This window comes from Macaca nemestrina, assembly GCF_043159975.1.
Source record: "Macaca nemestrina isolate mMacNem1 chromosome 11 unlocalized genomic scaffold, mMacNem.hap1 SUPER_11_unloc_1, whole genome shotgun sequence".
Lineage (NCBI taxonomy): Eukaryota > Metazoa > Chordata > Mammalia > Primates > Cercopithecidae > Macaca > Macaca nemestrina.
The window spans coordinates 490,776-516,873 of NW_027257572.1; the positions used below are offsets into that span (position 1 = coordinate 490,776).

Genomic DNA, 26,098 nt, shown 5'->3' on the forward strand with positions numbered 1-26,098 from the left:
TTTTCTGCAAAGAACATATAAAACTGAAAACAAGTCTGTTTGTGAACGCCTGGTTAACATCATTAATCATGGCAAACATGAAAATCCGAACAAGACTCTGATACTGCTTGTGTCCCTCTCGGTTGAAGGAGTATTACAAAGCCCTTCATGTATCTCCAAAGAAGGGAAACCACAAATGCTGCTGTCAATTTCCAGAGAACAGAGAGCTCTCTTATCCACAGCTGTTAACAGGTAAATGAGTACTCACACTACAGAGCACTTGGAGGTTCCTCGGAAAACTAAAAATACAACGACCATTTCTCACTGAGCCGTGCTGCTACTGGAATCATACAAAACCAGTACACGGAAGACGTATCTGCCTTCCCACGCTGACTGTGGCACCAGTCACAATAGCCAAGATAAGGAATCAACCTACCTGTCCACCCACAGAGAACGGGATTCAGAAACTGCAGCATCTAGTCACAACCGGATCCTCTTCACCCAGACACGGGTACCGCAATCAGGTCATCCGCACCAACATGGTGGAACCTGGAAGACATCGTGGTAAATGAAAACACCCTAGGCAGGGACAGACAAACCTCGCATCACCTGCCTCGTGAAGCATCTAGGAAACTTTATCTCACACAGACCTACAAAGCACCACAGGGCCTGCCAGGGTTGGAACAGAAGGCTGGGCATGGGTGGGCATAGGAAACAGGTACAAAGTGACACGTTGCATTAAGAGGAATGAAACTTGCTGTTCTGTTCCTCAGCAGGATGATCAGGGAAAACTTTACCAGAGGGTAGTTTTCAAGACAGCCAGAAAGGCGCGTTCTCGCTCTCCTCACTCAAATATATGAAAACTCGACAAGGCAAAAAATGACACTAAATACCCTGATTTCATCCCTATACGATGCATGCGCGGCCCCAAATGTCCCACTCTGCCCTCTAGTTGTACATCTTTAGGACAGAGCTAATCTTGTTTCTTGAAAGCAACATAGAGAAACAATGCTAAAATTCCCATGGGACCACAAAATGCCCTGAAACTCCAAAGCTCAGACAGACAAAAGGCTCACTCTGCAATGAAGGGCACTGGGCTAGGTGCCTAGCCACATGCAGATGAGTAACACTGAAGCCCTAACTCTCGTCAGATGCAAAAACCAACCCAAGGTGAATGAAAGATTTCAGTAGAAGATCTCAAACTATGAAAGTCCCTACAAGGAAACCTTGGACATATCTTTCTCAATACAGGCTTTGGAAAGTATTTAGACAAAATGCAACAGCAAGAAAAACCAAAAGGACAAGTTGGGCCTAAGAAACTGTAACACTGCCAGATAGCAAAATAAATCACCAGCACAGTAAACACACAGCCTACAGGACGGGAGAAAATGTTCCCAAACTATGCTTCTCAGCAAGGTCTAATAGCCAGACTCTAACATGACCTTAAAAAAAATCAAGAGGCAGAAAAACAAACCATTCAAGCAATGGGTAAAGAACATGAACAAACACCTCGACATCACTCATCATCAGAGAAATGTAACTCACACACACACGGAGACACCGTCTCACGTCGGTCAGAATGGCCACTTGTCCTAAGTTCAAATATTTACATGGTAGCAAAGCAGCAGAGGAAAGCAGACGCTGCTACTCTCATGGTGGGAATAAAAACTAGTTCTCACGCTATGAAAAGTGGTTTAGAGGTTCCTCAAAGAACTTAGAACTACCATCCAAATGAGCAATTGCATAACTGGGTATCTACACACAAAGAATTAATCATAAATCCTTCTTTCAAAATGACACAGGCATGGGTATGTTCTTGGAAGTGCTATTCACATGGAAATATAAAATAACATCCATCTATGTTCCCCCTTAACAGTTGATTAGATGTTTTAAAAGTGCTGTACATAGATACTACAACATCCTACATAGTTTAAAAAAATTCATGTCCTTGACAGCAACAAGGATGGACCTGCAGGTCACTATGATAAGCAAACTAAGGAAAGAACAGAAAACCAAACACCACAGGGTCTCACTTATGGGGAAAATACCTATAGACAATGCAATGACTTTATGATCTCTCTTTTTCCTCTCTGATTGGACACAGAAATCCCTGCTGACAAAAGCAAATATAAACCTGTGAGACAAACATTTTAGAGCTTCTGCACTGGGAAGAAAACAATGAACCCAAAGAGAAAGCATCTTACCTTCGTGGAAAGAATGATTGGGTTAAAATTGTGGGAAATTGTAATTTTGGAAGGGGTTGTTATTTAACATATTCAAGCACTAAGGCTACCAAGTGGGGAAAAGATTAATACACAAGCTAAAAACATGCAAACGACCTGCACAACCACTTCTGCAAATGACACGAAACTGATCCACAGGTGAAACTAAAGATTTTCCACATCACTAATCACTCCAAACATGTAAGTCAGAATCACACCCCGATATCAGTTACCATCAAATTCCACTAAGAATGAGTATCACCAAAAACAGCAATAGCATTTTTGGAAGGTAGCAGCCAGTGCAGACTTACAGAAAGGAAAACTCTGATACGCTATTGATGCCAATGTGAATGAGTGAATACGCTGTGAAAAAGTTGGGGTATTCCTCACACTGCATATGCATCTAAAGCCAAGGAAACCAGTACCTTAAGAAGTTACCTGCCCTCCCATGTTTCATGACACTATTTACAATACAGAAGGTATGGAATCAACCTACCTTTCCATCCACAGATGAAGGGATGAAGAAACTGCAGTATATCTGCACAACGCAATACTGTTCATCCACAACAACGTAATTTTCATTTGGAGCCATACAGATGAACCTGGAAAATATGTTAAATAAAATAAGCCAGGCATAGAAAAACAAGCAGAGATTCATCTCAGTTATATGGAATCCAGAAAACTCTGCCTCTGATAAGTAGAAGGCACAGTAGTGGTTTTCTGAGGAGAGGGAAAGGAGGGAATGGGAGGATTGGTTATGGAAACAAAGTTGCAGTTAGTTGGGACAGATACATTCTTGTTCTCTATACCACAGCTCGCAGCTCGGTAATTGTGGTTAACAAAATACTGTATTTTTCAAAAAAGCTAGAATGGAGCAATTCCAATGTTCTCACAAAAGAAGAATACCTGTGTGAGAGAAGAGATGTGGCAAGTACCCTGATTTGATCATTAGTAAAAATATACATGAATCAAAATATCCCAGAGGAACAACAGTCCCAGCATACTCTCTAATTATATACTTTATTATGCACAGAAATTTAAGAAATGTGAATACACAATGCTAATGGTCATATAGAACCACAAATGGCCCGGAATGTCTAAGGAATCCTGAGAAACAGAAACTAAGTTGGAGGACTCACAATCCCTGATATGCCGCTGTGCTCCAGCCTAAAGAGTATGAGACCATCTCAAAAACTTGTTAGAAAATCGGAGGGAATCATAGAAGTGATAACTACAGTGACTCTGTCACTTAGGCTGGAGTGCGGTGGCATGATCATGGCTCACTGCAGCCTTGACCTCCCCGGCACAAGTGATCCTCCCACCTCTGCCTCCTGAATAGCAGGAATTACAGGCACACACCACCACGCCTGGCTAATTTTTTTGTATTTTTTGTAGAAATGAAATTTTGCCACGTTGCCTAGGCTGGTCTCAAATTCTTTGGCTCCAGTGATCCCACCTTAGCCTTGCAAAGTGCTTGGATTATAGGCATGAACCTTCATGCCTGGCCATAAGAAAACATGCATGGCTATATCAAAGTGAGAAGTTTTTGCAAGGAAAAGGAAGCAATGAGCCCAAAGAGAAAGGCTGGGAGAACGTTTTGAGGAATCACATATTGGCTAATGGGGGTTGTTATAGAAAATATGCAACACATTAACAGTACTAAGTAGCAACAACAACAAAAAAAAAGTGATTCACCCAAAACAGAGCAGAGACCCTGAATAGACATTTCTGCAAAGAGGACATTAAACCACATGCAAGGTCCCTTCCCCCGGTGAGGTGGCCATGACTAGAGGGACAGAGTTAGGCAGGCACTGCAGGGAGTGGAGAAAAGTGACCCCTATGTCCCAACGGCAGGGACACAGATTTTAAAATTCAGCAGACCGGGCACAGTAGTTAATGCCTGTAATCCCAGCATTTGGGCAAGTTGCTTTGAGCTCAGAAGTTTGAGACAAGCCTGGGCAACATGGCGAAACCTCGTCTCTACCAAAACTACAAAAAAAAAAAAAAAATAGCTGGGCATGGGGCATAGGCCCAGATACTGGAGATGCTGAGGCTGGAGAATCCCTTGAGCCCAGTAAATGGAGGTTGCAGTGAGCTGAGATCCACCACTGCACTCCAGCCTGGGCGACAAGGCAAGATCGTATCTCCAAAAAAATAAAAATAATTAAAATATCAGCAAACCCTGGAGTTTAAGTTGGATCCTTTCCTTCCACCTGAGGCTTGAAAGCGAGGCAGCCAAACCGCGGCCTGGCCCCAACACGCCATCTGGGCCGGGCTCCCCCTTCCTCCCACAGCCAGAGCCTTCCTCTCTCTCCATCTACATGGGGAATCTCCCTCAAAAACAGCCCTAAAGCCTCCTACACATTCCAACCTCGAAAACCCTCAGGGAATAAGTACTACTGTAAAATTAATGCTAAGGTATCAAGAGAGAAAAAAGAAAAGGAGAATCTAGCAGAGATACACAGAACATTCCAGAAAACGAAAGCTTCTGCACTCACCATGAAAGAAAAACACCCTAAAGAAGCTGGGCCACGGAGAAGCCACACCGAACTGCTATCCTCAAGCAGTCAGCGACACGGACAGGAGATGTTTCTGATTGGATGAGAGGAAAACCTCTAGGCCTACGCTGATTGGACTTTATCTTCATGCTGTGATTGGTTGTCTTAAGGCTTGCTCTCATCCAATCAGAGCATGATAATAAAGTGCAATCCGAGTAGGCCTGGAGGTTTTCTCTCATCCAATCAGAACACGCAGTTCAGGAATCCTCCTGTATATAAGCTCGGTGCATGAACGCTGCTGAAGGGACGTCAGCGCCTTCCAGGGTCCCGTATTTTCCCGTAGAGCTGCTCGGTGCCTGCTTAGAGGACCCGGAATGGGTAATCACAGGCCTATGCTGGAGGCTGGACCCGCTGCCGCGCGGCTCGCCTCGCTGAGGTTGGTGGCGGCGGTGGCGACGGGAGACGGCAGCGCGGCTGGAGCGGTAAGACCAGGAAATAGTTTTGGGATAGATGGAGGGAGGTAAAGAGGGTGATTAGTGCTGAAGGGAAAAGAGGATAGCGAGCAGGAGAACGCGTTGCAAAAAGACAGTGGGGAAAAGGTGGTGGGAAAAAAAGTTTTTGGGTAGATGGAGGGGAAAACGGTGGGGAGCAGAGGGAGGGAAGGTTTTGCAGAAAGACGGTGGGGAAAAAGTTTATAGGTAGTCGGAGTTGGAAAAGAGGGTGGCAAGTGGGAGGAGGAAAGAGGGTGGTAGAGGGGGAAATGGGGGCGAGCGGTAGGGAGAGAAGGTTTTGTGAAAAGACAGTAGGGAGAAAAGTTTTTGGATAGATAGAGGGAGGGAAAGAGGGAAACAAGCGGGGGAAGGAAAAAGAGGGTAGCCAGCGGGAGGAAGACAAGGTTTTGCAAAATGATAGTGGGCAGCAAAGAAAGACGGTGGAGAAAGAAAAGACGGTGGGTAAAAAGTGTTTGGGTAGATGCGGGGGGAAAGAGTGTGACGAGGAGGAGGAAAGAGGGTGGCGAGAGGGAGCAGGGAAAGAGGGTTGGGGAAAAAATGGGAAAATAATTTGGGGTAGATGGAGGGCAGAAAAGAGAGTGGCAGGCAGGCTAGGGCAGAGAAGACGACGAGTGGGAAAGGGCGGAAGACTGTGAAAGACGGTGGGGAAAATTCTGGGGGGTAGATGGAGGGGGGAAAGAGGGAGGTGAGCGGAAGTGGGGAGACGGCTGTGCGAAAAGACTATGGGGAAATGTGTTCGGGTAAATGGGGAAGGGAAGGAGGGTGGCAAGGAGGAGCGGAGGAAAAGACGACCAGGAAAAGTTTTGGGTAGATGAATGGGGGAAAAGACAATGGTGAGCAGCAGGATTGGGGAGAATGCTTTGGGAAAAGGTGGGGGAAAATGTTTTTGCTTAGATGAAGGAGCAAAAGAGGGTGATGACAGTGGGACGGGGAAAAAGAAGGTGGCCAGGGAGAAGGGGAAAAGACGGTGGGAAAAAACTGGGGAAAGTGTTTGGGAAGATGGACGGGGAAAAGGGTGGTGAGCGGGAGAGTAGAGAAGGCTTTACAAAATGGGGAAAAAATGGGGAAAATGTTTTGGGGTAGATGGAGGAAGAAAAAGGGTGGTGAGGGGGAGGGGGCAAAGACGGTCGAGAAAAGAAGGTGGGAAAATAGTGGTGGGGGACAAAGGTTTGGGGTAGATTTTTTAAATCAGATTATTTGTATTTTTGCTTTTGAGTAGTTTCAGTTAGTTATGTATTTTGTGTATTAACCCCTTGGCTGATGCACAGTTTGCAAATACTTTTTCCGTTCTCTGAGGTGTTTCTTCATTCTACTGATTGCTTCCTCTGCTTTGCAGAAGCTTTTAAGTTTTACATAATTACGTCTTTGCTTTTGTTGCTTGTGCTTTTGAGAAGTTTAATATAATGACATCTTTGCTTTTGTTGCTTGTGCTTTTGATGTCTGTTTGAAAATTCCTTGTCCTCATCAATTTCATGAAGCATTTATTCTATGTTTTCTTCTCTAGTAGTTTCATAGTTTGAGGTCCTACATTTAAATCTTTATTTTGAGTAGATTTTTGTGTATGGTAAGATAACGGCCTAGATGTATTCTTGTATATGTGGGCGTTGGGTTATCCTAGCACAGTTTATTGAACAAATGTGTGCTCTTGATGCCTTTGTTAAAAATGAGTTGACCATAAATGCGTGAATTTATTTCTGATTTCTCTATTCTGTTTCACTTGTCTATGTCTGTCTGTCATTCCTTCGTTTCCCTGTTTCTCCCCCACCCCTTTTTTTGATAGTACCATGCTGTTTTGATAGTACCATGCTGTTTTGATAGTACCATGCTGTTTTGATGATAGTACCATGCTGTTTTGATAGTACCATGCTGTTTTGATGATAGTACCATGCTGTTTTGATAGTACCATGCTGTTTTGATGATAGTACCATGCTGTTTTGATAGTACCATGCTGTTTTGATAGTACCATGCTGTATTGATGATAGTACCATGCTGTTTTGATAGTACCATGCTGTTTTGATAGTACCATGCTGTATTGATGATAGTACCATGCTGTTTTGATAGTACCATGCTGTTTTGATGATAGTACCATGCTGTTTTGATAGTACCATGCTGTATTGATGATAGTACCATGCTGTTTTGATAGTACCATGCTGTTTTGATGATAGTACCATGCTGTTTTGATGATAGTACCATGCTGTTTTGATAGTACCATGCTGTTTTGATAGTACCATGCTGTTTGTTTTGATAGTACCATGCTGTTTGTTTTGATAGTACCATGCTGTTTGTTTTGATAGTACCATGCTGTCTGTTTTGATAGTACCATGCTGTTTGTTTTGATAGTACCATGCTGTTTTGATAGTACCATGCTTACTATAGATTTGTAGTATGTTTTAAAGTTAGGTGTGATGCCTCCAGGTTTTCTTTTTATTCCAGATTCTTTTGTCTATCTGAGGTATTTTGCATTTCCATGTGAATTTTAGGATTTTTTTTTCTATTTCTATGAAGAATGTGTTTTGTAATTTAACACGCATTGCATTGATTCTGTAGATCACATTAGGTGATATAGATATTTTATGAATATTCTTCTAGTGCATGGGCACGGGATATCTTTCCATTTACTTGTGTCTGCTTTAATAGCTTTCATCTATGTTTTATAGTTTTCGTTGTGGGATCTTTTGTCGTTGGTTAAGTTTATCCCTAAATATAATTTTTTTGGTAATGAAATAGCTTTCTTGATTTCTTTCTTAGGTATTTCACTATTGGTACATGGGTGTGCTACTCATTTTTATATGTTGATATTGTATCTTGCAACTTGACTAAATTATTTCTAGTAGGTGATTTTGTGGAATCTTTACGATTATATATATGTGTGTGTATATATATGTGCACATGATCATGTCACCTGCAAACAGAGACGGTTTGACTTCCTTTTTTCCAATTTGGATGCCTTTCACTGCATTCTCCTGTCTAATTGCCCTACCTAGGACTTCCGGTACTGTGATGAATAAAAGTGGTGTAAAAGTAGCCACACTTGTTCCGGGCGTTAGAGGAAGAGCTTTTAACCTTTCCCCATGGATTACGATGTTAGCCGTGGGTTTGTCATATATGGCCTTTATTGCACCGAGATATGTTCCTTCTGTACTTACGTTGTTCGGGTTTTGTCATGAAGGAATGTTGATTTTTATTTTTTTCAGCATCTGCTGAAATGATTGTATGGTTTTAGCTCTTGATTCGCTGAATGTGATGTCGCACATTTAATTATATGTGTTTTATTGAATCATCCTCATATTCCTGGGATGAATCCCACTTGATCAGGGCAGATCATCTTTTTATTGTGTTGTCAAGTGCAATTTTCAAGTATTTTGCTGAGGATTTTTTTGCATCTGTGTTCATCAGGGATATTTAAAATGCCTGTGGTTTTCTTTTTGTGTTATTTCCTGGTCCGGTTTTTGTACCAGGGTCATGCTGTCCTCATAGAACAAGTTTTGAAGACTTCCTTTCTCTTCATTTTTTTGGGGAATATTTTGAGTAAAATTGATATTAGCTCTCTTTTAAAAATGTTTGGTAAAATTCAGCAGTAAAAACCATGATTGTGTTTTGTTTGACGGAAAACTTTTTATTGCTGCTTTAATTACATTACTCATTATTGGTCTGTTCAGGTTGTTTTTTGTTTGTTTGTTTGTTTGATATGGAGTCTTGCTCTGTCGCCCAGGCTGGAGGGCAGTGGCATGGTCTCAGCTCACTGCAAGCTCCGCCTCCTGGGTTCACACCATTCTCCTGCCTCAATCTCCCAATTAGCTGCGACTACAGGTGCCCGCCACCACGCCCGGCTAATTTTTTGTATTTTTAGTAGAGACGGGGTTTCACCGTGTTAGCCAGGATGGTCTCAATCTCCTGACCTTGTGATTCACCCGCCTCAGCCTCCCAAAGTGCTGGGATTACAGGCATGAGCCACCGTGCCCAGCCTCAGGTTTTTTATTTATCATTCTATCTTGGGAATTTGTTATGTGTCCAGAAATTTATTCACTTCTCCTAGATTTTTCAACTTGTTTTTACATAGGTGTTTTTAGTCATCTCTTAGAATCCTTCATGTTTCTGTGTTATCAATTGTAATGTCTCCTTTTTCATCTATGATTTTGTTTTGTTTTTCTTTTCCTTAGACTAGTTAAAGCTTGTCAATTTTGATTTTTTTCTGAAAGATCCAGCTCTTTGTTCCATTGACTTTTTGTATTTTTTGTTTCTATTTTTAAAATTTCTTCTCTAATCTTTATGATATTCTTTCTACTAATTTTAGCATTTTATTTTTCTCGTTTTTCTCATTACTTGAGGTGTACTGTCAGGTTGGCTATTTGAGATCTTTCTACTTTTCTGATGTAGGCGTTTATAGCTATGCCCTTTTACAACTGCTTTTGCTGCATCCCACAGGATTTGTTATGTTGTGTTTCTATTCTTTTTTCAATACATTTTTTATTTATTGGTTGTTCATGAGCATGTGTTTTAATTTCCATATATTTGTAGAGTTTTTCCTCCTGCTACTGATTTCTAGTACTATTCCACTGTGGTCAGGAAAGATACTTGATATGATTTCAGTTTTTAAAAATGTGTTGTGACTTGTTTTTTGGCCTAACGCATAGTCTATCCTGGAGAATAATCCATATACTATTCAGTGGAATGTGCATTGTGCAGTTGCGGAGTGGAAAGCTGTGTAAATGTTAGGTCCATTTGGTATAGAGTACAGTTTAACTGATGACGTTTTGTTGTCTAGATGATCTGTCCATTGAGGATAGTGGGGTGTTGATTATAGTGGAGTGCTGAGGTATTCTATTACTGTATTGCCATCCATCTGTCCTTTAAGGTCTGTTAATATTTGCTTCTGTATTTAGTTGCTTGAGTGCGGGTTGCATATGCACTTACAATTGTTAGGCTGCTGTTTACTTCTTTTTCATTTTATAATTATCTCATTTTTTTCTTTTTTTGACGCAAGTATATATAATCTAAGTACAGCTACTTCTGCTTTTTTGGTTTCCACTGGTATGGGATATCTTATCATCTCTTCACTTTCAGTCTGTGTATGCCTGTAGGTGAACTGAGTTTCCTGTAGGCAGTATGTAATTGGGTCTTGTCTTTTAATGCATTCAGCCACTCTGTCTTAATTGGAGAATTTAATTCATTTATATTCAAAGTTATTACTAACAGGTAAAAACATACTACTGCCATTTTTTACTGGTTTTCTGGTTGTTTTGCTGCTCTCTCTTTTTTCTTTTGTTCTTTCTCCCTTCCTCTTTTCTCTCAGATCTCTCTCGCTCTCTTTCTTTCTTTTCTTTCCTCCTTCCCTTCCTTCCTGTCTTTGTTTGTAGTGAGGTAATTTTTTCTGGTAGTGTGTTTTAATTCCTTACTTTAAATTTTAGGGTGTCTGTTATTGATTTTTGTTTTCTGATTACCATGAGGCTAAACAACGTGATTATAACAAGTTGCTTTAAACTGAAGAAAACTTAGCTTTGATTTGTCCCAGCTACCCAGGAGGCTCAGGCGGGAGAATTGCTTGACCCTTGGAGGCCGAGGTTACAGTGGGTTGAGCTCGCACGACTGCACTCTCCAGCCTGGGTGACAGAGTGAGACCTTGTCTCACAAAACAGATAAATAAATAAACAAACAATAGCTTATAATGAATTCTGATTGTAAATTTTGAGCGGATGATTGATAAGGTATAAAGAAGACAGTGAAAATCATTCATAATCTCATTACCCAAATATAACTACTCCTAATGTTTTGGTACATATGCTTCCTAATTCATAACCCTCCCTCCCTCTCTCTCTCTCTCTCTCTCTCTCTCTCTCTCTCTCACACACACACACACATACACACAAAATAGATACATTTTACACACAGATACAATTTTATTGTAACATTTTAAGAAAAATGGCTTTGTAATTTTTTGTTTAAAAATATGGTGAATATCTTTTGTGAATAATACTCATATAAAATATTATACATCTTAGTTTTAAGATTGTGGTTCCTGCTCTTTGGGGTGGCAGGTACACTTCTTGCTAAAACAAATCATCTCGGTGTCTTTGATTTTCCTTCTGTCCCTTAGGCTATTGCTTTTGGAAGTAGGGCCTGGATCTCCCTCCTGTTTGCTTGGGGGTAAACACATGGTATCATGGGGTTATGAACACATGTTGCCTGTGCCAGATAGCAACACTGCCTCCAGTCTTGAAAATAAAGGTAATGTAAGAGTTTTTGCCCTCTGATTAATACTAAGATGTAAATAAAGTGGGTTTAGATCATTGTAGCAAATGATTTAGATATAACTCTGTGTGTTCCTTTTAATTAAGAGCTCAAGATTTCTATACAGTATGTGTATTGTGGGCTTTATCAGTAAAAATATAAAAGCTGATACTGGGTGAGGTAAGAAAATGAATAGGTTTTACTATCACCCGGAAAAAGGTATCATCCATACACTCTTGCCAAGGAGACATGAATTACTTAAATTGACTTCTGGATATTTGAGTTTGAGAATGATAGTGTTAAGTTGAATTTTTTTTGGCTGCTAATAGAATGTGAGGTTTTACTGTTTGATAATATTTCTTTTAGTAATTGATTGTGTGTGTTAATGAACCTTCCTGTCAAAAGCAAAAAACTGAAGAGGTTCAAGGGAGCATGAATTATTAACATCTCCTTTAAACAAATAGGCTAGATTTTTTAAAAATTTTCTTTTTGAGACAGAGTATTACTCTGCTGCCCAGGCTGGAGTGCAGTGGCAACATCTCTGCTAACTGCAACCTCTGCCTCCCAGTTTCAAGTGATTCTCCTGCCTCAGCCTCCTGAGTAGCTGGGATTACAGGTGCCTGCCACCACACCCAGCTGATTATTGTATTTTTAGTGGAGATGGGGTTTCACCATGTTTGCCAGGCTGGTCTCAAACTCCTGACCTCAGGTGATCTGCCCTCCTCGGCTTCCCAAAGTGCTGGGATTACAGGCATGAGCCACCGCGCCTGCCCATCACCTTCTTACTTGGAGTCTTGTGTGAAACACACCACGGAATTCACATTTACTTACAGCTGGGGGAAGCTGCCCACCTTGTGTGATAAGGTTGGAGCCTGTCTGCCACACCTCCCTGTGTGTCTCCACGTGTCCTCAGGCCTGCTGGGGGGCTCCCTTGCCCTGGTGTCTCATGCAGAGGAAGGACGTGGCGTGTGTGGACAGCCAGCCTGGCGGTGGTGCGTAGTGACTGCCCAGCCTGTGGAAGCTGCTGCTCTTGCCTCTTCGGACTGTCCCTCCCCTGTCTAGGACGTCACTTCATCTAAACACTGCAGGTTGAGCCCAGTAGGAAAATGAGAACTGCTCTTTTTCTTTCTTTCTTTTTCTTTTTTTTTTTTTTTTTAAATACAGAGTCTCACTCTGTTGCCTAGGCTGGAGTACAGTGGTATGATCTCGGCTCACTGCAATCTCCACCTCCAGGGCTCAAGAGATTCTCCTGCCATAGCCTCCCAAGTAGCTGGGACTACAGGCACGTGCCACTATGCCCAGCTAATTTTTCTTTTGTATTTTTAGTAGAGACAGGCCAACCTAGTCTTTAACTCTTCTTTTTTTTTCTTCTGAGATGGAGTCTCACTCTGTCTCCCAGGCTGGAGTGCAGTGAGTGGCGTAATCTCGGCTCACTACAAGCTCCGCCTCCCGGGTTCACACCATTCTCCTGCGTCAGCCTCCCGAGTAACTGGGACTACAGGCGCCCACCACCACGCCCGGCTAATTTTTTGTATTTTTAGTAGAGATGGGGTTTCACCGTGTTAGCCAGGATGGTCTTGATCTCCTGACCTTGTGATCTGCCCACCTCGGCCTCCCAAAGTGCTGAGATTTCAAGCGTGAGCCACCGCACTCAGCCTAGTCTTTTTTTTTTTTTTCTTTTTGAGACGGAGTCTCGCTGTGTGGCCCAGGCTAGAGTGCAGTGGCCCGATCTCGGCTCACTGCAAGCTCCACCTCCCGGGTTCGCCATTCTCCCGCCTCAGCCTCCGAGTAGCTGGGACTACAGGCGCCCGCCACCATGCCTGGCTAGTTTTTTGTATTTTTTTAGTAGAGACGGGGTTTCACCATGTTAGCCAGGATGGTCTCGATCTCCTGACCTCGTGATCCACCCGCCTCGGCCTCCCAAAGTGCTGGGATTACAGGCTTGAGCCACCGCGCCCGGCCTCAGCCTAGTCTTTAACCCTTGACCTCAACTGATCCATCTGCCTTGGCCTCTCAGAGTGCTGGGATTGCAAGAATGAGCCCCTGTGCCCGGCCAAACTTCCCTTTTCTTTCCTTTTCTTGGTATTTTGAAAGTGAACAGCCATGGAACAGCTTTTTCTTTTTCTTTTTTTTTTTTTTTTTTTTTTTGGTAGAGACAAGGTCTCCCTAGGTGGCCCAGGCTGGTCTCAAACTCCTGGACTCAGCAGCCGGTGTTTTCAGCTGGTGCGGATCCAGCTGGTATGCTCGTTAGGCTTCTAGCTGAAGGAAGTGTCCACTGTAATCTCGCTGGCATCCCATCACCTTCCAGAAGCAGGGCGTCCGCCAGCTGTGTGTGCTCTTGGCCCCTGCTGAGCCTGTGCGCCGGGTGCTCATCTTGCCTGTTTCCCAACCCCTTGTTTTGGGTGAGATCCCCGCCCAGCTGGCATGGGAAGGAGGATGGGGAGTGGCCACCACTGTGGTTTGTTGCACAGTGAGTTCGGTGGCTGTCCTGCCTGGGCCCGGCACCCATATTTCTCCCGCTTGGCTGCAGCTCCAGCCCTTCTCCGTCCCCCGTAGCTTCCTGCCCAGTCCCACACCACACAGAACTCCAGTGTCCCCTCCCCTAGACTTTTACACACACCTGGTAAGTCGGGCCCGGGACCCACAGCTCCATAATGTGAACTGTACACGGCCTGGCGGGTCGAGGTGCTAAGGTCGCCCCTCACCTTTACGAGACCTCAGCTTATACCGGGTGTGCAAGCTCTGGGGCCCTCAGAGCCCAAGCTCCCCGCCTGAGGGTCTAGGGCTGTGGCCTCACCTGCCCATAGTCCTGCAGTGACCTCTGTCATGAGTCCAGCCGGCTTGAGCCGGGCGAGGAGCAGCAGTACCTGGACACGCTGAAGCAGCTGTCCAAGCGCATCAGTCCCCCGCACCGCGTGGTCAACAAGATCGACAAGAATGAAGGTGGGCTGCGGCCGGGGTGGGGGCCAGCGCCCTGGGGATGCCACTGGGCTCGTGTCTGAGTGTCCCCTCTGCTGTCCCAGACAGAAAAAAGGACCTGAGCAAGATGAAGAGCCATCTAGACATTGTGACAGGCCTCTCCAAGCTGTGAACTTTGCCCACAGCCCACGGACGGTCCCCAAGGGCAGGGGTGGCCCAGCTGTGGACGGGCACTTGGTAGTGATGTGGGTTTAGCAAAGGCACCAGGCAGCTCTTTGGGACCTGGACAGAGGCCTCCAACGCTCCACTCGTGTGCTGGCCTTTGAGTCCAGGCTTCATCTTGGCCAGTGCCCAGCCTTTGCCCTACTCCTGACCACTGCTGTGGCCCTCACGCTGGCCATCACAGCCAGGCCTCATCCAGCCAGTAGCTGGGGGCCCAGCTTGCGGTGGCCTGACCATCAGCTGGCTGTGATGGGCCTGAACCTGACCTGGAGTTCTGCCCCTGACTTCCCAGTGACTGTGGGCAGGCAGCTGCATCTCAGTTACCCCATTTGCAGCCCATGTGTGCTGTCATGAAAATGAAACAAGACGGTGCTGGTGAGAAGCAGGTGGAAGGCAGGGTCACTGGCCACAGGCTGCTGTGAGCTCAGGCAGCACCTCAGAACTGCATGGGCATTGGCCTGTACCTCCCTCTCATCTAAACTCAGGCTGTCCCCGCACCCCCATCTAGAAGCATCTCTCTGTTCTGCTTGTCTGGATAGAGTGCCAGTCCTTATTGGGCGGTCCTCCGGGCCTTCCTGAGTTGATCCTTAGGGTTATAGGACTGGGTGGGACACGGATTGGCCTAGATGCGACTGAGGCCTTCCCAGCCTGGTCAGGGGCCTGGCCACTGTCCCTTCTCTTGACTCACTGCCTCACTGCCAACAGGGATGGGCAGCTCCTGAGGGTGAGGGCCGCCTGCCTAGACTCTGGGTCTGGGAACAGCTGGTCAGCTGAAGGGAGCTCCTGCAGAGGTTTCTGAGGGCGGAGGTCCAGTGGCGGTGGTTGGGATCCCAGATCCGAGCCTGAGACCAGCCATGTCTCCCAGCCCTCCAGCACGGGGCTCAGCCTGAGTTCCCTCTCTCTGCAGGTCCCCTGAAGACCTTGCCAAAGTGTGACATCACCCTGGAGAAACTCAAGAATGACATGGCAGTGGTGAGTGGGATGCTGGGGACCCCTAGGGGAACTGGGGCTCCCCCAAGAGCTCCTGGGAGCACCACAGCAGGGTCCTTCCAGGTCAGGGCGGCTGGGTGGGGACTGGGCCTGACCTGAGACCCTGCCCACCAGGCCTCCTCCAGGCCAGGTTTGCTGTGCTGGGTGGGAACATGGGAGAGGTCACCCTCTGTCTACGGCCCCCATGGGTGCCTCTGCCACCCGGCCCAGAGGAGTCAGGGGCTGTGGGGGTGGGGGATTACACCAGGATCGGCCAGCATTGTCTGCACAAGGGTGGAGGCTGAGAGAGAGGCGTTGGGAATCAGGCTGTGAGTGAGGACGGGCCTGGGGTGGGAAGGCCCCCTAAATGAAGAACCCTCGGGTCCTGGGCTGCTGACCGTGCCCATCTTGCCTCCAACCCACTGCCCCGGTGCCGCTGACCAAACAGCAGCACCTGTGCCAGCAGCTCCTGGATGCCATCCTGGCCAACATCTGCTCACCTGTCTTCAGCCATTCCCTGCGCATTTGCTTCAGCCATGACTGTCAGCCACGGCCCACTCATCACGTACATCCAGCTGGGCTGGGCTTTGTGGAGGGCAGCTGGCCAGCCCTGGGCCATATGTGCCCAGTGTGGTCACCATGCTGCCTTCTCAAGGCCCCGGTGGTATGCACCCAGAAGCATAGGCTTGAGGACGACCAGCGGCAGAGCACCCCCAGTGTGCTGCAAGGCGAGGTGGCCAGGCTGGACCCCAAGTGCATGATAAACCTGAACCCTTCTCACTGCAGCTACAATGGCACCGTCCACTCGATCTGCAAGTTGGGCGAGTGTCCAGGAGCGTCAGGCTGGCGCTGGTTAGCAAACCTTGACCGCAGCCCCAGGCCTCTGCCGTTTGAGCCGGAGGGCACAGTGCCCGGACCCCGCCCTGTGTTCACGCTCTGCAGGCTGTCTGCCCTGTCTTCACATACACCGAGCTCAGGACAGACTAGCCATGTCTCTGCCCCCGCCGCCAGAGCCCACGCACCCTCATCTCCCCAACACAGATGTGGCTCTGCTTGCCTGTGGCCCTAGGGAGGTGGTGGGCAGGACCTGTGGGTACCCATCAATGCAGGGCACTCCGGGCTTCAGGTTTGGAAATCTGAGAGTCAGAGAGAGCTCCAGGCTTTGCCACAAGCCTCACCAGAACCTCCTCGGGTTTGAAGAGTCCTGTTCGGGAGCAGAGTTGTAAGGCAGGGCAGGCCGGGCCTTGTCCAGTCACAGGTACAGCCTTGTGTGTTGCAAACGACAAGGACCTCCCAAGTGTGCCACCACGTGCCCACCGACTGCCGTGCCCAGAGTCCGCGATGGATGGACCGACAGTGGCTGTACAGTGGGCAGACCCAGAGGAGCTGTGTGGGGGCTCAGGGCAGGCAGGGGTTGTTCGGAAAACCAGGCTCCCAGTGCAGTAGGGACAGCCTCTGTGCACTCCAGCCCCTCCCAGCTCAGGCCCTTCCATCCCCTTTCTGGCTCGCCCTGTGCTGACAGGAGCGGGTTGTCCACCAGTGAGAGAGGGTCTCTGCTCTCTCCTGTGTCCTTTTGCCCCTTCATCTTGTGTCAGGTCAGCTGTCCAGGGTGGCTGTGTTCAGTGGCCGAGGGGTGAGAAAGCTGCGGCTTAAGGACAGACCCTGCTCTTCCAGAGCCCACTAGGGAGCTCAGCGCAGCTGACGTGTCCTACCAGTAGCTTGGGCACACAGGGCCCCATCTAGGTGACATGGCACCAGAGAGCCACGTTGACAGGGATCAGTCTCCCTGAGCCCAGAGCTGGCACACAGCAGAGCCAGGGCTAGGTCCCCAAGATTGTCAGAGGCAAAGCCCTGGGCTCCAAATTCCATTCAGATTCAGTTCTTCACTGATGATGAGGCTCTGGGAGGAGAGCCCTACAGCCAGGCAGGCAGCGTGCAGGGCTCCTCCTGGTGTTTCAGCCAATCCTGGTGTGCAGGGCGGGTGTGCAGGGCCTGGGTGCGGTGCCGACTGCCTCAGGCTCACACCCACTGTTCTGTTGCAGGCACCAAGCCCTTCCTCAGGTCGGTGCACCACTGCGTGACCTCCAGGCTGCCACAGCTCCCGGACAAGCACTCGGTTACCACCTTGCTCAACACCTGTGCCCGGAGCATCCACCAGGCCTGCCTCCCGGCTGCCTAGCCAGGACTGCAGGGATGGCCCGCAGCCTCATCAGGGCCAAGGACACACGCCTCCTGTCAGACACTTCTAGGTGTTGGCTTCCATGGAGAGCCTGGAGTTAGGTTAACTTTCCTCCTTTTCTCTTCTGCCTTGGGGATCTGCCAGGTGAAATCCCACACTTGCACAGACTGAGACGGGCGCAGTGGAGCAGGCTGCCTGCAGGGCAATGGCCGTCTTCTTGGAGAAGGTGTTCCATGTGACTTCCTCCACAAAGCCGGACACGGTCCCCAGCCACCGTCCTCGGGCTGCTCTCACCGCGGCCTGTCCAGGGTCCGGGTCTGTCTCAGCAGCATCAGGGTGCGCTCAGGGTGTTAGAGCGTCTTGTGTGTGCTCGACACACCTCTGCTCCTTTCTATAGGAGAACACGGAGGACATAGGAAACTCTTCAAACACACATGGGATTCTCTGCTCACAGTTTGGGGTTCAGGCTGCGCTGCTTTGGGCAAGTGGGGCACCCCCTGGAGAAGCCCCTGAGTCCAGGGCACAGGCTGCCTATCGGAGGGAGGGCTGGCCGATGGCTGCTGCCGGCTCCCTGCCACCCCCTGGGCTTCGGCCCTTGTGGCATTCCTGCTCAGCACTGTGGGGCCCCCAGGGAGCAGGGGCATCAGGGATCGTGCTGCCAGCACCCCTGTGCCACTTGTGTAAGGGCCGTGTCCATTGTGATGGATGAAGAGCGAGGCCCTCAGGACCCGCGTCCTCAGAACACCACGTGTTGCACCACCCAGAGAGAGCCTGGCAGTGGGCGGGGCCCCCATGCAGTGAGTGCCTCCCTGTGTTGCCCGCTCACCTGGGCACCGGCCAGCAGCCCTTTGGTGATGAGGTCCTCCCTTTTTATGCGAACTACCCCATCATCTGTGATTGTTATAATCTTGTGACTCCTGTGTTTGTCAGGAGTTGTCACTGTGTCCCCCCTCCGTGAACCTGGGCCTGCTGTCCTGTCAGGATGCTGTCAGCCTTGGGGCCAGCACTGTCCACTCTGGCCCTGGGCCTCAGCTCTCCTTTTCTAACACACCATCCCATTCCTTGGCCTGGTTCATCCCCCAGCTTCCTGGCAAAGTTTCTGCTCCCTGAAGCAGGGAGAGGTTGAGATTAATGCCAAGGAAGTGGGGCCATGGGCTTGGGAAGACTGTGGCTGGGTGAGGGTGGGCGCTAAGCTGGCCACCCCACCCCCGACTGGACATGTGCTGTGCTGTGGTGGAAGGGGTGGTGCGGGCATGTCCACACCGTTCTGGAGATGGCCCTCCAAGGAGGAGGCCCGCCTGGCTGGACCTCTTTGCAGTGCTGTCAGGGCAGGAGAGGACAGCCTCTCGCCCCCAGGAGCATGTAGTCTGGGCAGGAGACCAGAGTGATCATGTGTTTGGAACGCAGCTCCAGCCCAGCCAGGGGACCAGAAAAGCCCTCCTGCCTCCAGGGAGGATGTGCACGGCTCTGCCAATGCGCCTCTCCCAGGGCCACTGACAGGTCCCGGATGAGCAAGACTGGGCTGCCCAGGCAGGTCTCTGCAGACAGCAGGGGCTGGGCTAGGAGCCAGGGGCGGGGAATGGGAAGGGACACGACGCCTGATAGCCAGTGAGGAACCAGGCATACAACTTGGAAGTAAAGAAGCTTTATTTTCAGTTTCAACAGGTAAAGCGATACCTACTTCATCATGTGCTTTTTATGTAAATGCTAAATAGCAAAATAACAGAAAATAAATGGTTAGTTTAGAGATCAAGTACTTTATCTATTTCAAGTGTCATCTATCTTGGAATTCAGCCAGGACTAAAGGTAGTGAAGTGTCAGGAAATGCTATAGAGAACCAGTCTCCAGCTGCAGGTTGGTGGGCCTGGCACTGACCAGATGTGGGAGGCTCAAAGCACTGAGCGGTGCAGGCGCCGTTTCTGCATTGCTTGCAGCCTCTTCTGCCTCTCGGCAAAGTTGTTCTTCGGGGTCTGCTTCAGGGCAGGCAGGACGGCACGCTGCGCCACAGGCGGGCTCAGAAGCAGGCTGGGGGCGGGTAGAGGGACTGTCACTGTGGGCATCCCTGGGAGTGGAGTGGTGTTGGAGTGGGGCCTGCGTGGCCCTCACCGGGACCTAGAGAGGCCTCCGCGTGCTCTGCTTCTGCACCGCCACCGTCCCTTCCCTACTCCCTCCCTTCCCTACTCCCTCCCTTCCCCACTCCCTCCCTTCCCCACTCCCTCCCTGGGGCCCAGGCTGCAGGGCTGCCCCACTGTCCCCATGCCCATGGGACTCACCATTTCTTCGAAAGGCCCTTAGTGGAGACCTTAGGAAAATGCATGGCTTCCTGGTCCCTGGGTGAAGGAAGAGTCAGCAGTGAGCTGTGGACAGGTGCCCAGGGATGGGGCAGGGGTGTACCAGGCACTCACCTGGGAGAGCTAGACCCAGCCTCCTCTGGGGCCGCCTGGGGCCTCTGGCTCCTTTCCAGGAGGGACCTGAGGTGCTGCAGCTGAAAGGCAGGGGCAGGGGTATGGTGGGGCCTGTGGCGGCGCCAGACTGCGCAGGGCCAACCCTACCACCCAGCCTCACCTCCTGGGTCTGCAGGAGGTTGGTGTTCCACAGCTCGCGGATGAGCACTTCGCACTGCTTCAGCGTGGTGGGTTTTCGCAGGTGAAGGGGCAGGCTCATTGGGGGGTGTGCCCCCACCCCCATCATCTGCCTGCCCTGGTGCTGGCTGCTCCCCATACAGGCCGCGCCTGCGTTAGAGGCCTCTGCTTTCTCCTTTCTGAAACAGTCATTGCAGCAGCCAGAGGTGACCTGCCCAGGTGTGTCTAACCACTCCCCGAGCATACCTCCCCCGGCAGCGTCCAGGCCCATGTAGGGGAGGGCCTGGTTCCCTTCTCCCACTCGGCAGGGTGCTCTGGGCACCAGGTGGGGGTCTCTGGGACTGCGGCCTGTCCCTTTCTCCCCTCTGAAGGTGCCCTAAGAGTCAGATGGGCTTCAATGGGTAACCAGCTAGCTGCCAGGCTGCTCTTGGTCGTGACCCCACACCCAGTGGGGCCTCTTGCTCCAGGCCTGGTCTCGGGATGTGCAGAGATGCAGGAGCCTGTCCTGCTGGTTGCGCTGCTGCAAGTGTGCACTCTAGCATCCCAGGGCGGTCCCAGAAACTCAGGGATCATCAGAACCTGGTCCTGCTCTGTCCTGCTGGCCTAGTGCCCTCCAAAGGCAGGCTGTGGCCAAGGGGCAGCAGGAGCGCAACTCACTGTTCTTGGTGAGAACATTACTTTTCTCCGAGAAAGTGGTTTGGCGGCTGCTACTGGCCCCCTTGTGGGCTCAGGTCAGCACAGGACCGCCGGGGGAGGGAGGAAGACAGCGCCCACCGATGGGTAGAGCGTGGCCGTCATCCGCTGTCATGAGTCCTGGGGACAGGCCCCTGGAGCTAGGGGCAGAGCAGCTGGCTGACTGCAGGGCGTGAGCCTCGTAAATATAGTCATGGGGCCCTTCGGGTGCAGGCAAGCCTTACCTGGCCTGCCCCTGCACCCCAGGAACCTTGTCTAGCTTGCTGTTGTGAAGTAGGGGCTCCTCTTCCAGGTCTGCCTTCTGGGGGGCGTCAGCTTTCGAATCTTGCTTGTTGAAGGAGCCGGGCTGGGGCCTGGCCTTGCCTTGAGAGTTGGCTGCAAGTCAGACCCTACAAGGCCGGTCACTGCAGGCACCAACAGTCACTGCCCAAGTTTTCCAGGATCAGCTGTGTGTACCCAAGAAGCCCCTGCCCCTGCCTCAGTTTCCTCCTCTGTAAAGGGAGCCTGCCTTGGACGGTGCTGGGGGGAATCAATGAGCTTCTGAGGGTGAAGCCCATGGGTGGTGCCTGTGAACACTAGAACAACCAAGATAGTGGAGGCTGGCCCCATTTTGGGTAAAATGAAACCACACGAGAGGCTTGGGCCCAGCCTGTGTGGGTTTCCTCGGCAAGGACAAGGCCCATCTAGCGCCTGGGCCCATCCCAGGAACGGCGCGGCTTAGGGCTGGGCTGAGGAAAACGTCTGGCCTCCAGCGGAGGCACAGTGGGGAAGAGAGGCTCTCTGCTCCCGGCTCACTTTGCAGAAGGTGCCATGAGCCCAGGGCTCTGTGGGCAGTGCCGTCCTTCCTGTGTCCTGCCTTCTTGTGGCAGGAATACGGCCAAGCAGGGCTCCTGCTGGGCAGCCAGGGTACATCCTCCCTGGAAGGCCACCCGGGGAAGCCCCTCCTGCCTGCTGCCTCGCCTGGGGTGCCTGCCGTGAGGCCTTACTGCCCTGTGTCTGGCCCCGGTCCCGCCCAACCCCCCTTAATCCCCTCCTGGTGGCTTCAACTTGCAGGGCTCTTTTCCGCTGCCCCTTCACCCCCAAATCCTTGAGCTTGGCCCAGCAGAGGGGGCCTGGGCAGCACCCCTAGTGGCCACCCAGGCTGGGGTCCCCGTGGGACACTCAGCCCTGTGAGCACGTGGACGCCAGCCTGCTCACCTGAGTTAGAGATGGACTTGACAGATGGGAAGCTGGACGTGGAGAGGCTGTCTGCAGGAGAGCGCAGCGTCGGTGCTGCCGCCTGCAAGACGCCCGTGCTTGCCTCCTGGCCTGTGTGTCCGTGAGGGGCCCTCCTTCAGCCTGGCAGGGCTGTGTCCTCCCGGCTCTACCCACACTCCGCGGACGCAGACCCAGCACGCACCCAAGGGAGCAGAGGCCCCGGAAAGGTGGTTTCCTGAGGGGCCGTCTGGAAAGCAGGAGGGCTTGGGACACATGGAACAGCAGGTCCCGAGGGAGAGCATGGCCTCTTGCTGTGTCCCCTTCCTGTGTCCCGTCAGGGCCCCCGGCACCGCAGGGCTGGGGCTGCTGGCTGGGCCGCACTTTGCCCAGAACAGCTCACTGGAGTTGCTACAGCGGCTAGGGAAAGGCCCTCCCTCGACCCCATTCTCCGTGTCTGCCTGGGAAGGGGGAGCCCTAGGCACTGCCCCAGCTGTGATGTTCCCAGGCTGGTTCCATCCACCAGTCAGATGTCCTGGTGTCATCCCCGGTCCCAAAAATAACCAGGAGTGAGCTCGAGACCACAACCCAGAATCCTGGGCTGGGTGGGCCCACTGTCGGGATGGGAAGTGCCTTGGACAAGTGGCAAGGAAACAGGACTCTGCTTCCTCCCTTTGTCCCCATGGTTGCTGCCCAGGCGGCAGGAAGGGATCCCTGGATGGAGTGTGTCCAGAGCCCCTCCCACAGGATGTCAGGACTCAGAGCCACATGGCTGGAAATCCTGGGCCTGGCCACAGCAGCAATCTGAGCTAAAGACCTAGCAGGGCAAGGGCTGTCTCAGGGGTCCCTCCCATTTCAGCTCTGCTTGGAGGAGGGAGGGTCTGGGGTGCACCCTGTGCCCACTCCCCACTGCGATGATCTCAGGCCCTGGGCTTACTGAGGGCAGCACGAGCTGTGCTTGGCTGCATAACATCATCCAGCCATGGCTAGAGATAGCGGCACCTGTCCAGGTGCCCCAAAACCTGTCCCCACTGGGTTGGCATACAGGGGCAAGTGCAGCCAGGTGGGCAAGGACAGTCTGCAGGCGCTTCCCTGGGTGGCAGGAGCATCCCCTCAGGCACTGAAGGGCCCAGTTCTCACCTTTCTTCTGTGATGTCTGATTCATTATGAGCTTGTAATGGAGATCTGGAAGCAAGCACAGGCTCTGCTCAGCGCTTGTGAAACCACAGCCGTTCTGAGAACAGCCTGGCCTCGCCGCTGCCGCGCTTGCAGACACTGGCTGGCTGGGCCCTGCCCCCTGGGTCCCACTCTCCACCACACCTTTGCCGTGGGCATCAGGCCAGGAATGCCCCTGCCTGTTCCCGGCAGAGTCCACCCGGCATACCCGCCTCATCCATCTGAGATGACTGGAGGGCATCAACATGGCAGGCAGGGCCTGGGCTTTAGGGGTACAGAAGTGAATTCCAGAACCCCTGGCCCTGGCGGGGTCATGATCCTGTGGGCATCAGGGACTGGGGGGGAAGCTCAAGAAGTCATGAGGAAGAGGGGTCCTCAGGCTCAAGAAGACATGGGGAAGGGTCCTGACAAAACAGACGCCTGGTGATGGGACACTCGGCACTCAGGTGAGGCAGCACTAGGGAGTGGAGCGGGAGAGGCAGCTGCGGGCACTACTGCCCTTGCTGGAGCCCTCCTGAAGCAGAAGCGAGGAGCGAAGCCACATCCTGGCAGACCCTCGTTCTGCTGGGGGAGTGGGGAGGGGTGGACGGGGGGGTGGTCCGTGGGGGTGAGGAGCTGCTAAGGGTGCAGCGGACAGTGTGGGCACAGGCGAAGCGGTGGGGGGCATGCCTGCTCCTGATCTGATGTGTTTAGCTGGAGGAAATTCACTGAGCTGCGCACTCACACTTGGGCACGTTTCCCAAGTTTTTGTTTGTTTTTGTTTTGTGTTTTGTTTTTTTGAGACAGAGTCTCGCTCTGTCGCCCAGGCTGGAGGGCAGTGGCGTGATCTCAGCTCACTGCAAGCTCCGCCTCCCGGGTTCAGCCATTCTCCTGCCTCAGCCTCCCGAGTAGCTGGGACTACAGGCGCCGCCACCTCGCCCGGCTAATTTTTTGTATTTTTTTAGTAGAGACAGGGTTTCACCGTGTTCGCCAGGATGGTCTCGATCTCCTGACCTCGTGATCCAACCGCCTCGGCCTCCCAAAGTGCTGGGATTACAAGCCTGAGCCACTGCGCCCAGCCCCCTCTATAAAGTTTTTAACAGGTGGGTCTGACCCTGCCTGGAGAGAAGAGGACTGGCCGGGTCAGCAGCTGAAATGATGCTGCCCCAGGAGACAGGCGGACAGGGTCGGCATTGCCCAGGGCCACGCGGGTCTCCCTCTGGGAGGAAGGGACAGCTCGGCATGGCAGGACCCAGGGCGGACTTGCTGTCCTGTGATCCCCCAAGCCCGGGCATGTGCTGGGGTCTGTCCTGTGTCTCCCCGAGCCCGGGCATGTGCTGGAGTCTGTCGTGTGTTCCCCCTGAGCCCGGGCTTGTGCTGGAGTCTGTCCTGTGTCCCCCCGAGCCCGGGCGTGTGCTGGAGTCTGTCCTGTGTCCCCCCGAGCCCGGGCGTGTGCTGGAGTCTGTCCTGTGTCCCTGAGCCCGGACCTGTGCTGGAGTTCATGGCTGTGATCCCCTAGCCCAGACCTGTGCTGGAGTCTGTCCTGTGTCCCTGAGCCCGGACCTGTGCTGGAGTCTATCCTGTGTCCCTGAGCCCGGACCTGTGCTGGAGTCTGTCCTGTGTCCCTGAGCCCGGACCTGTGCTGGAGTTCATGGCTGTGATCCCCTAGCCCAGACCTGTGCTGGAGTCTGTCCTGTGTCCCTGAGCCCGGACCTGTGCTGGAGTCTATCCTGTGTCCCTGAGCCCGGACCTGTGCTGGAGTCTGTCCTGTGTCCCTGAGCCCGGACCTGTGCTGGAGTTCATGGCTGTGTCCCTGAGCCCGGACCTGTGCAGGAGTCTGTCCTGTGTCCCCCTGAGCCCGGGCGTGTGCTGGAGTCTGTCCTGTGTCCCTGAGCCCGGACCTGTGCTGGAGTTCATGGCTGTGTCCCTGAGCCCGGACCTGTGCAGGAGTCTGTCCTGTGTCCCCCTGAGCCCGGGCGTGTGCTGGAGTTCATGGCTGTGTCCCTGAGCCCGGACCTGTGCTGGAGTCTGTCCTGTGTCCCTGAGCCCGGACCTGTGCTGGAGTTCATGGCTGTGTCCCTGAGCCCGGACCTGTGCAGGAGTCTGTCCTGTGTCCCCCTGAGCCCGGACCTGTGCTGGAGTCTGTCCTGTGTCCCTGAGCCCGGACCTGTGCTGGAGTTCATGGCTGTGTCCCTGAGCCCGGACCTGTGCAGGAGTCTGTCCTGTGTCCCCCTGAGCCCGGGCGTGTGCTGGAGTCATGGCTGTTCTGCGCGGCGGGAGCGGCGGTGTTAGGGGTGCTGGGGAGGAAGCGCTGGCCTGGGGTCCCTCCCGGCTCACCCTTGTTCTCCCGCTTCAGGTGCTCGATCTCCTCGTGGAGCTTGGCCAGCATCTCCGAGTGCTGCTGCTGCAGGAACTGCAGGCTCTTCTCCAGGTCCAGGTTCCGTTTCTGCGGGTCGCTGGGCCGGAGCTGCGGGCTCTGCGGCCCCCCGGGCTGGACGCCCACGGAGGGGCGCTGGCGCCGGCGCCGGGAGCCCGGGGTGGGCGAGCTGGGGGGGCGCGTCCCCGCCACCACCCCCGCAACGCTCATCTCGCCATCGCCGGGACCTTCCCGCGGCCGCTGCACCCGGCTCGGCCAGGCAGCCCCGCTGGGCGCCCGTCACCGTGGAAACCGCGCGGCGGCAGGCGAGGCGGTTGGCGTGGGCGGGGCCTTGGCTGCTCCTCCCGGCTGAGGAGCGACTTCCGCGGC

The 26,098-nt window shown here is 51.8% G+C and overlaps 2 protein-coding genes and 1 pseudogene across 3 annotated transcripts; 1 reads left to right on the plus strand and 2 right to left on the minus strand.

Moving 5' to 3' along the window:
• Positions 1 to 4,775, minus strand: part of LOC105466256 (POTE ankyrin domain family member G-like) — a 99,189-nt pseudogene extending 94,414 nt beyond the window's left edge.
• A 270-nt stretch (positions 4,776 to 5,045) lies between these two features.
• LOC105466261 (mediator of RNA polymerase II transcription subunit 15-like) lies at positions 5,046 to 17,585 on the plus strand. Of its 2 annotated transcripts, XM_071089620.1 has the most exons (4): positions 5,046 to 5,181; positions 11,306 to 11,436; positions 15,488 to 15,552; positions 15,998 to 17,585. In XM_071089620.1, the coding sequence occupies exons 2-4, from the start codon at positions 11,364 to 11,366 to the stop codon at positions 16,616 to 16,618; spliced, it is 759 nt and encodes a 252-aa protein (XP_070945721.1). In that variant the 5' UTR covers positions 5,046 to 5,181; positions 11,306 to 11,363; the 3' UTR covers positions 16,619 to 17,585. The 2 variants fall into 2 exon arrangements, with proteins under 2 accessions (XP_070945721.1, XP_070945722.1); XM_071089621.1 differs by lacking the exons at positions 5,046 to 5,181; positions 11,306 to 11,436 and adding an exon at positions 13,631 to 14,382.
• A 1,772-nt stretch (positions 17,586 to 19,357) lies between these two features.
• Positions 19,358 to 26,054, minus strand: LOC105466255 (coiled-coil domain containing 74B). Its single transcript, XM_011715276.3, is given in 9 exon segments — positions 19,358 to 19,753; positions 20,002 to 20,058; positions 20,134 to 20,213; positions 20,294 to 20,489; positions 21,228 to 21,366; positions 22,201 to 22,268; positions 22,270 to 22,447; positions 23,338 to 23,382; positions 25,690 to 26,054. Coding segments are annotated over 9 exon segments (1,149 nt in total). The 5' UTR covers positions 25,940 to 26,054; the 3' UTR covers positions 19,358 to 19,617.
• Between the last annotated feature and the right edge of the window lie 44 nt (positions 26,055 to 26,098).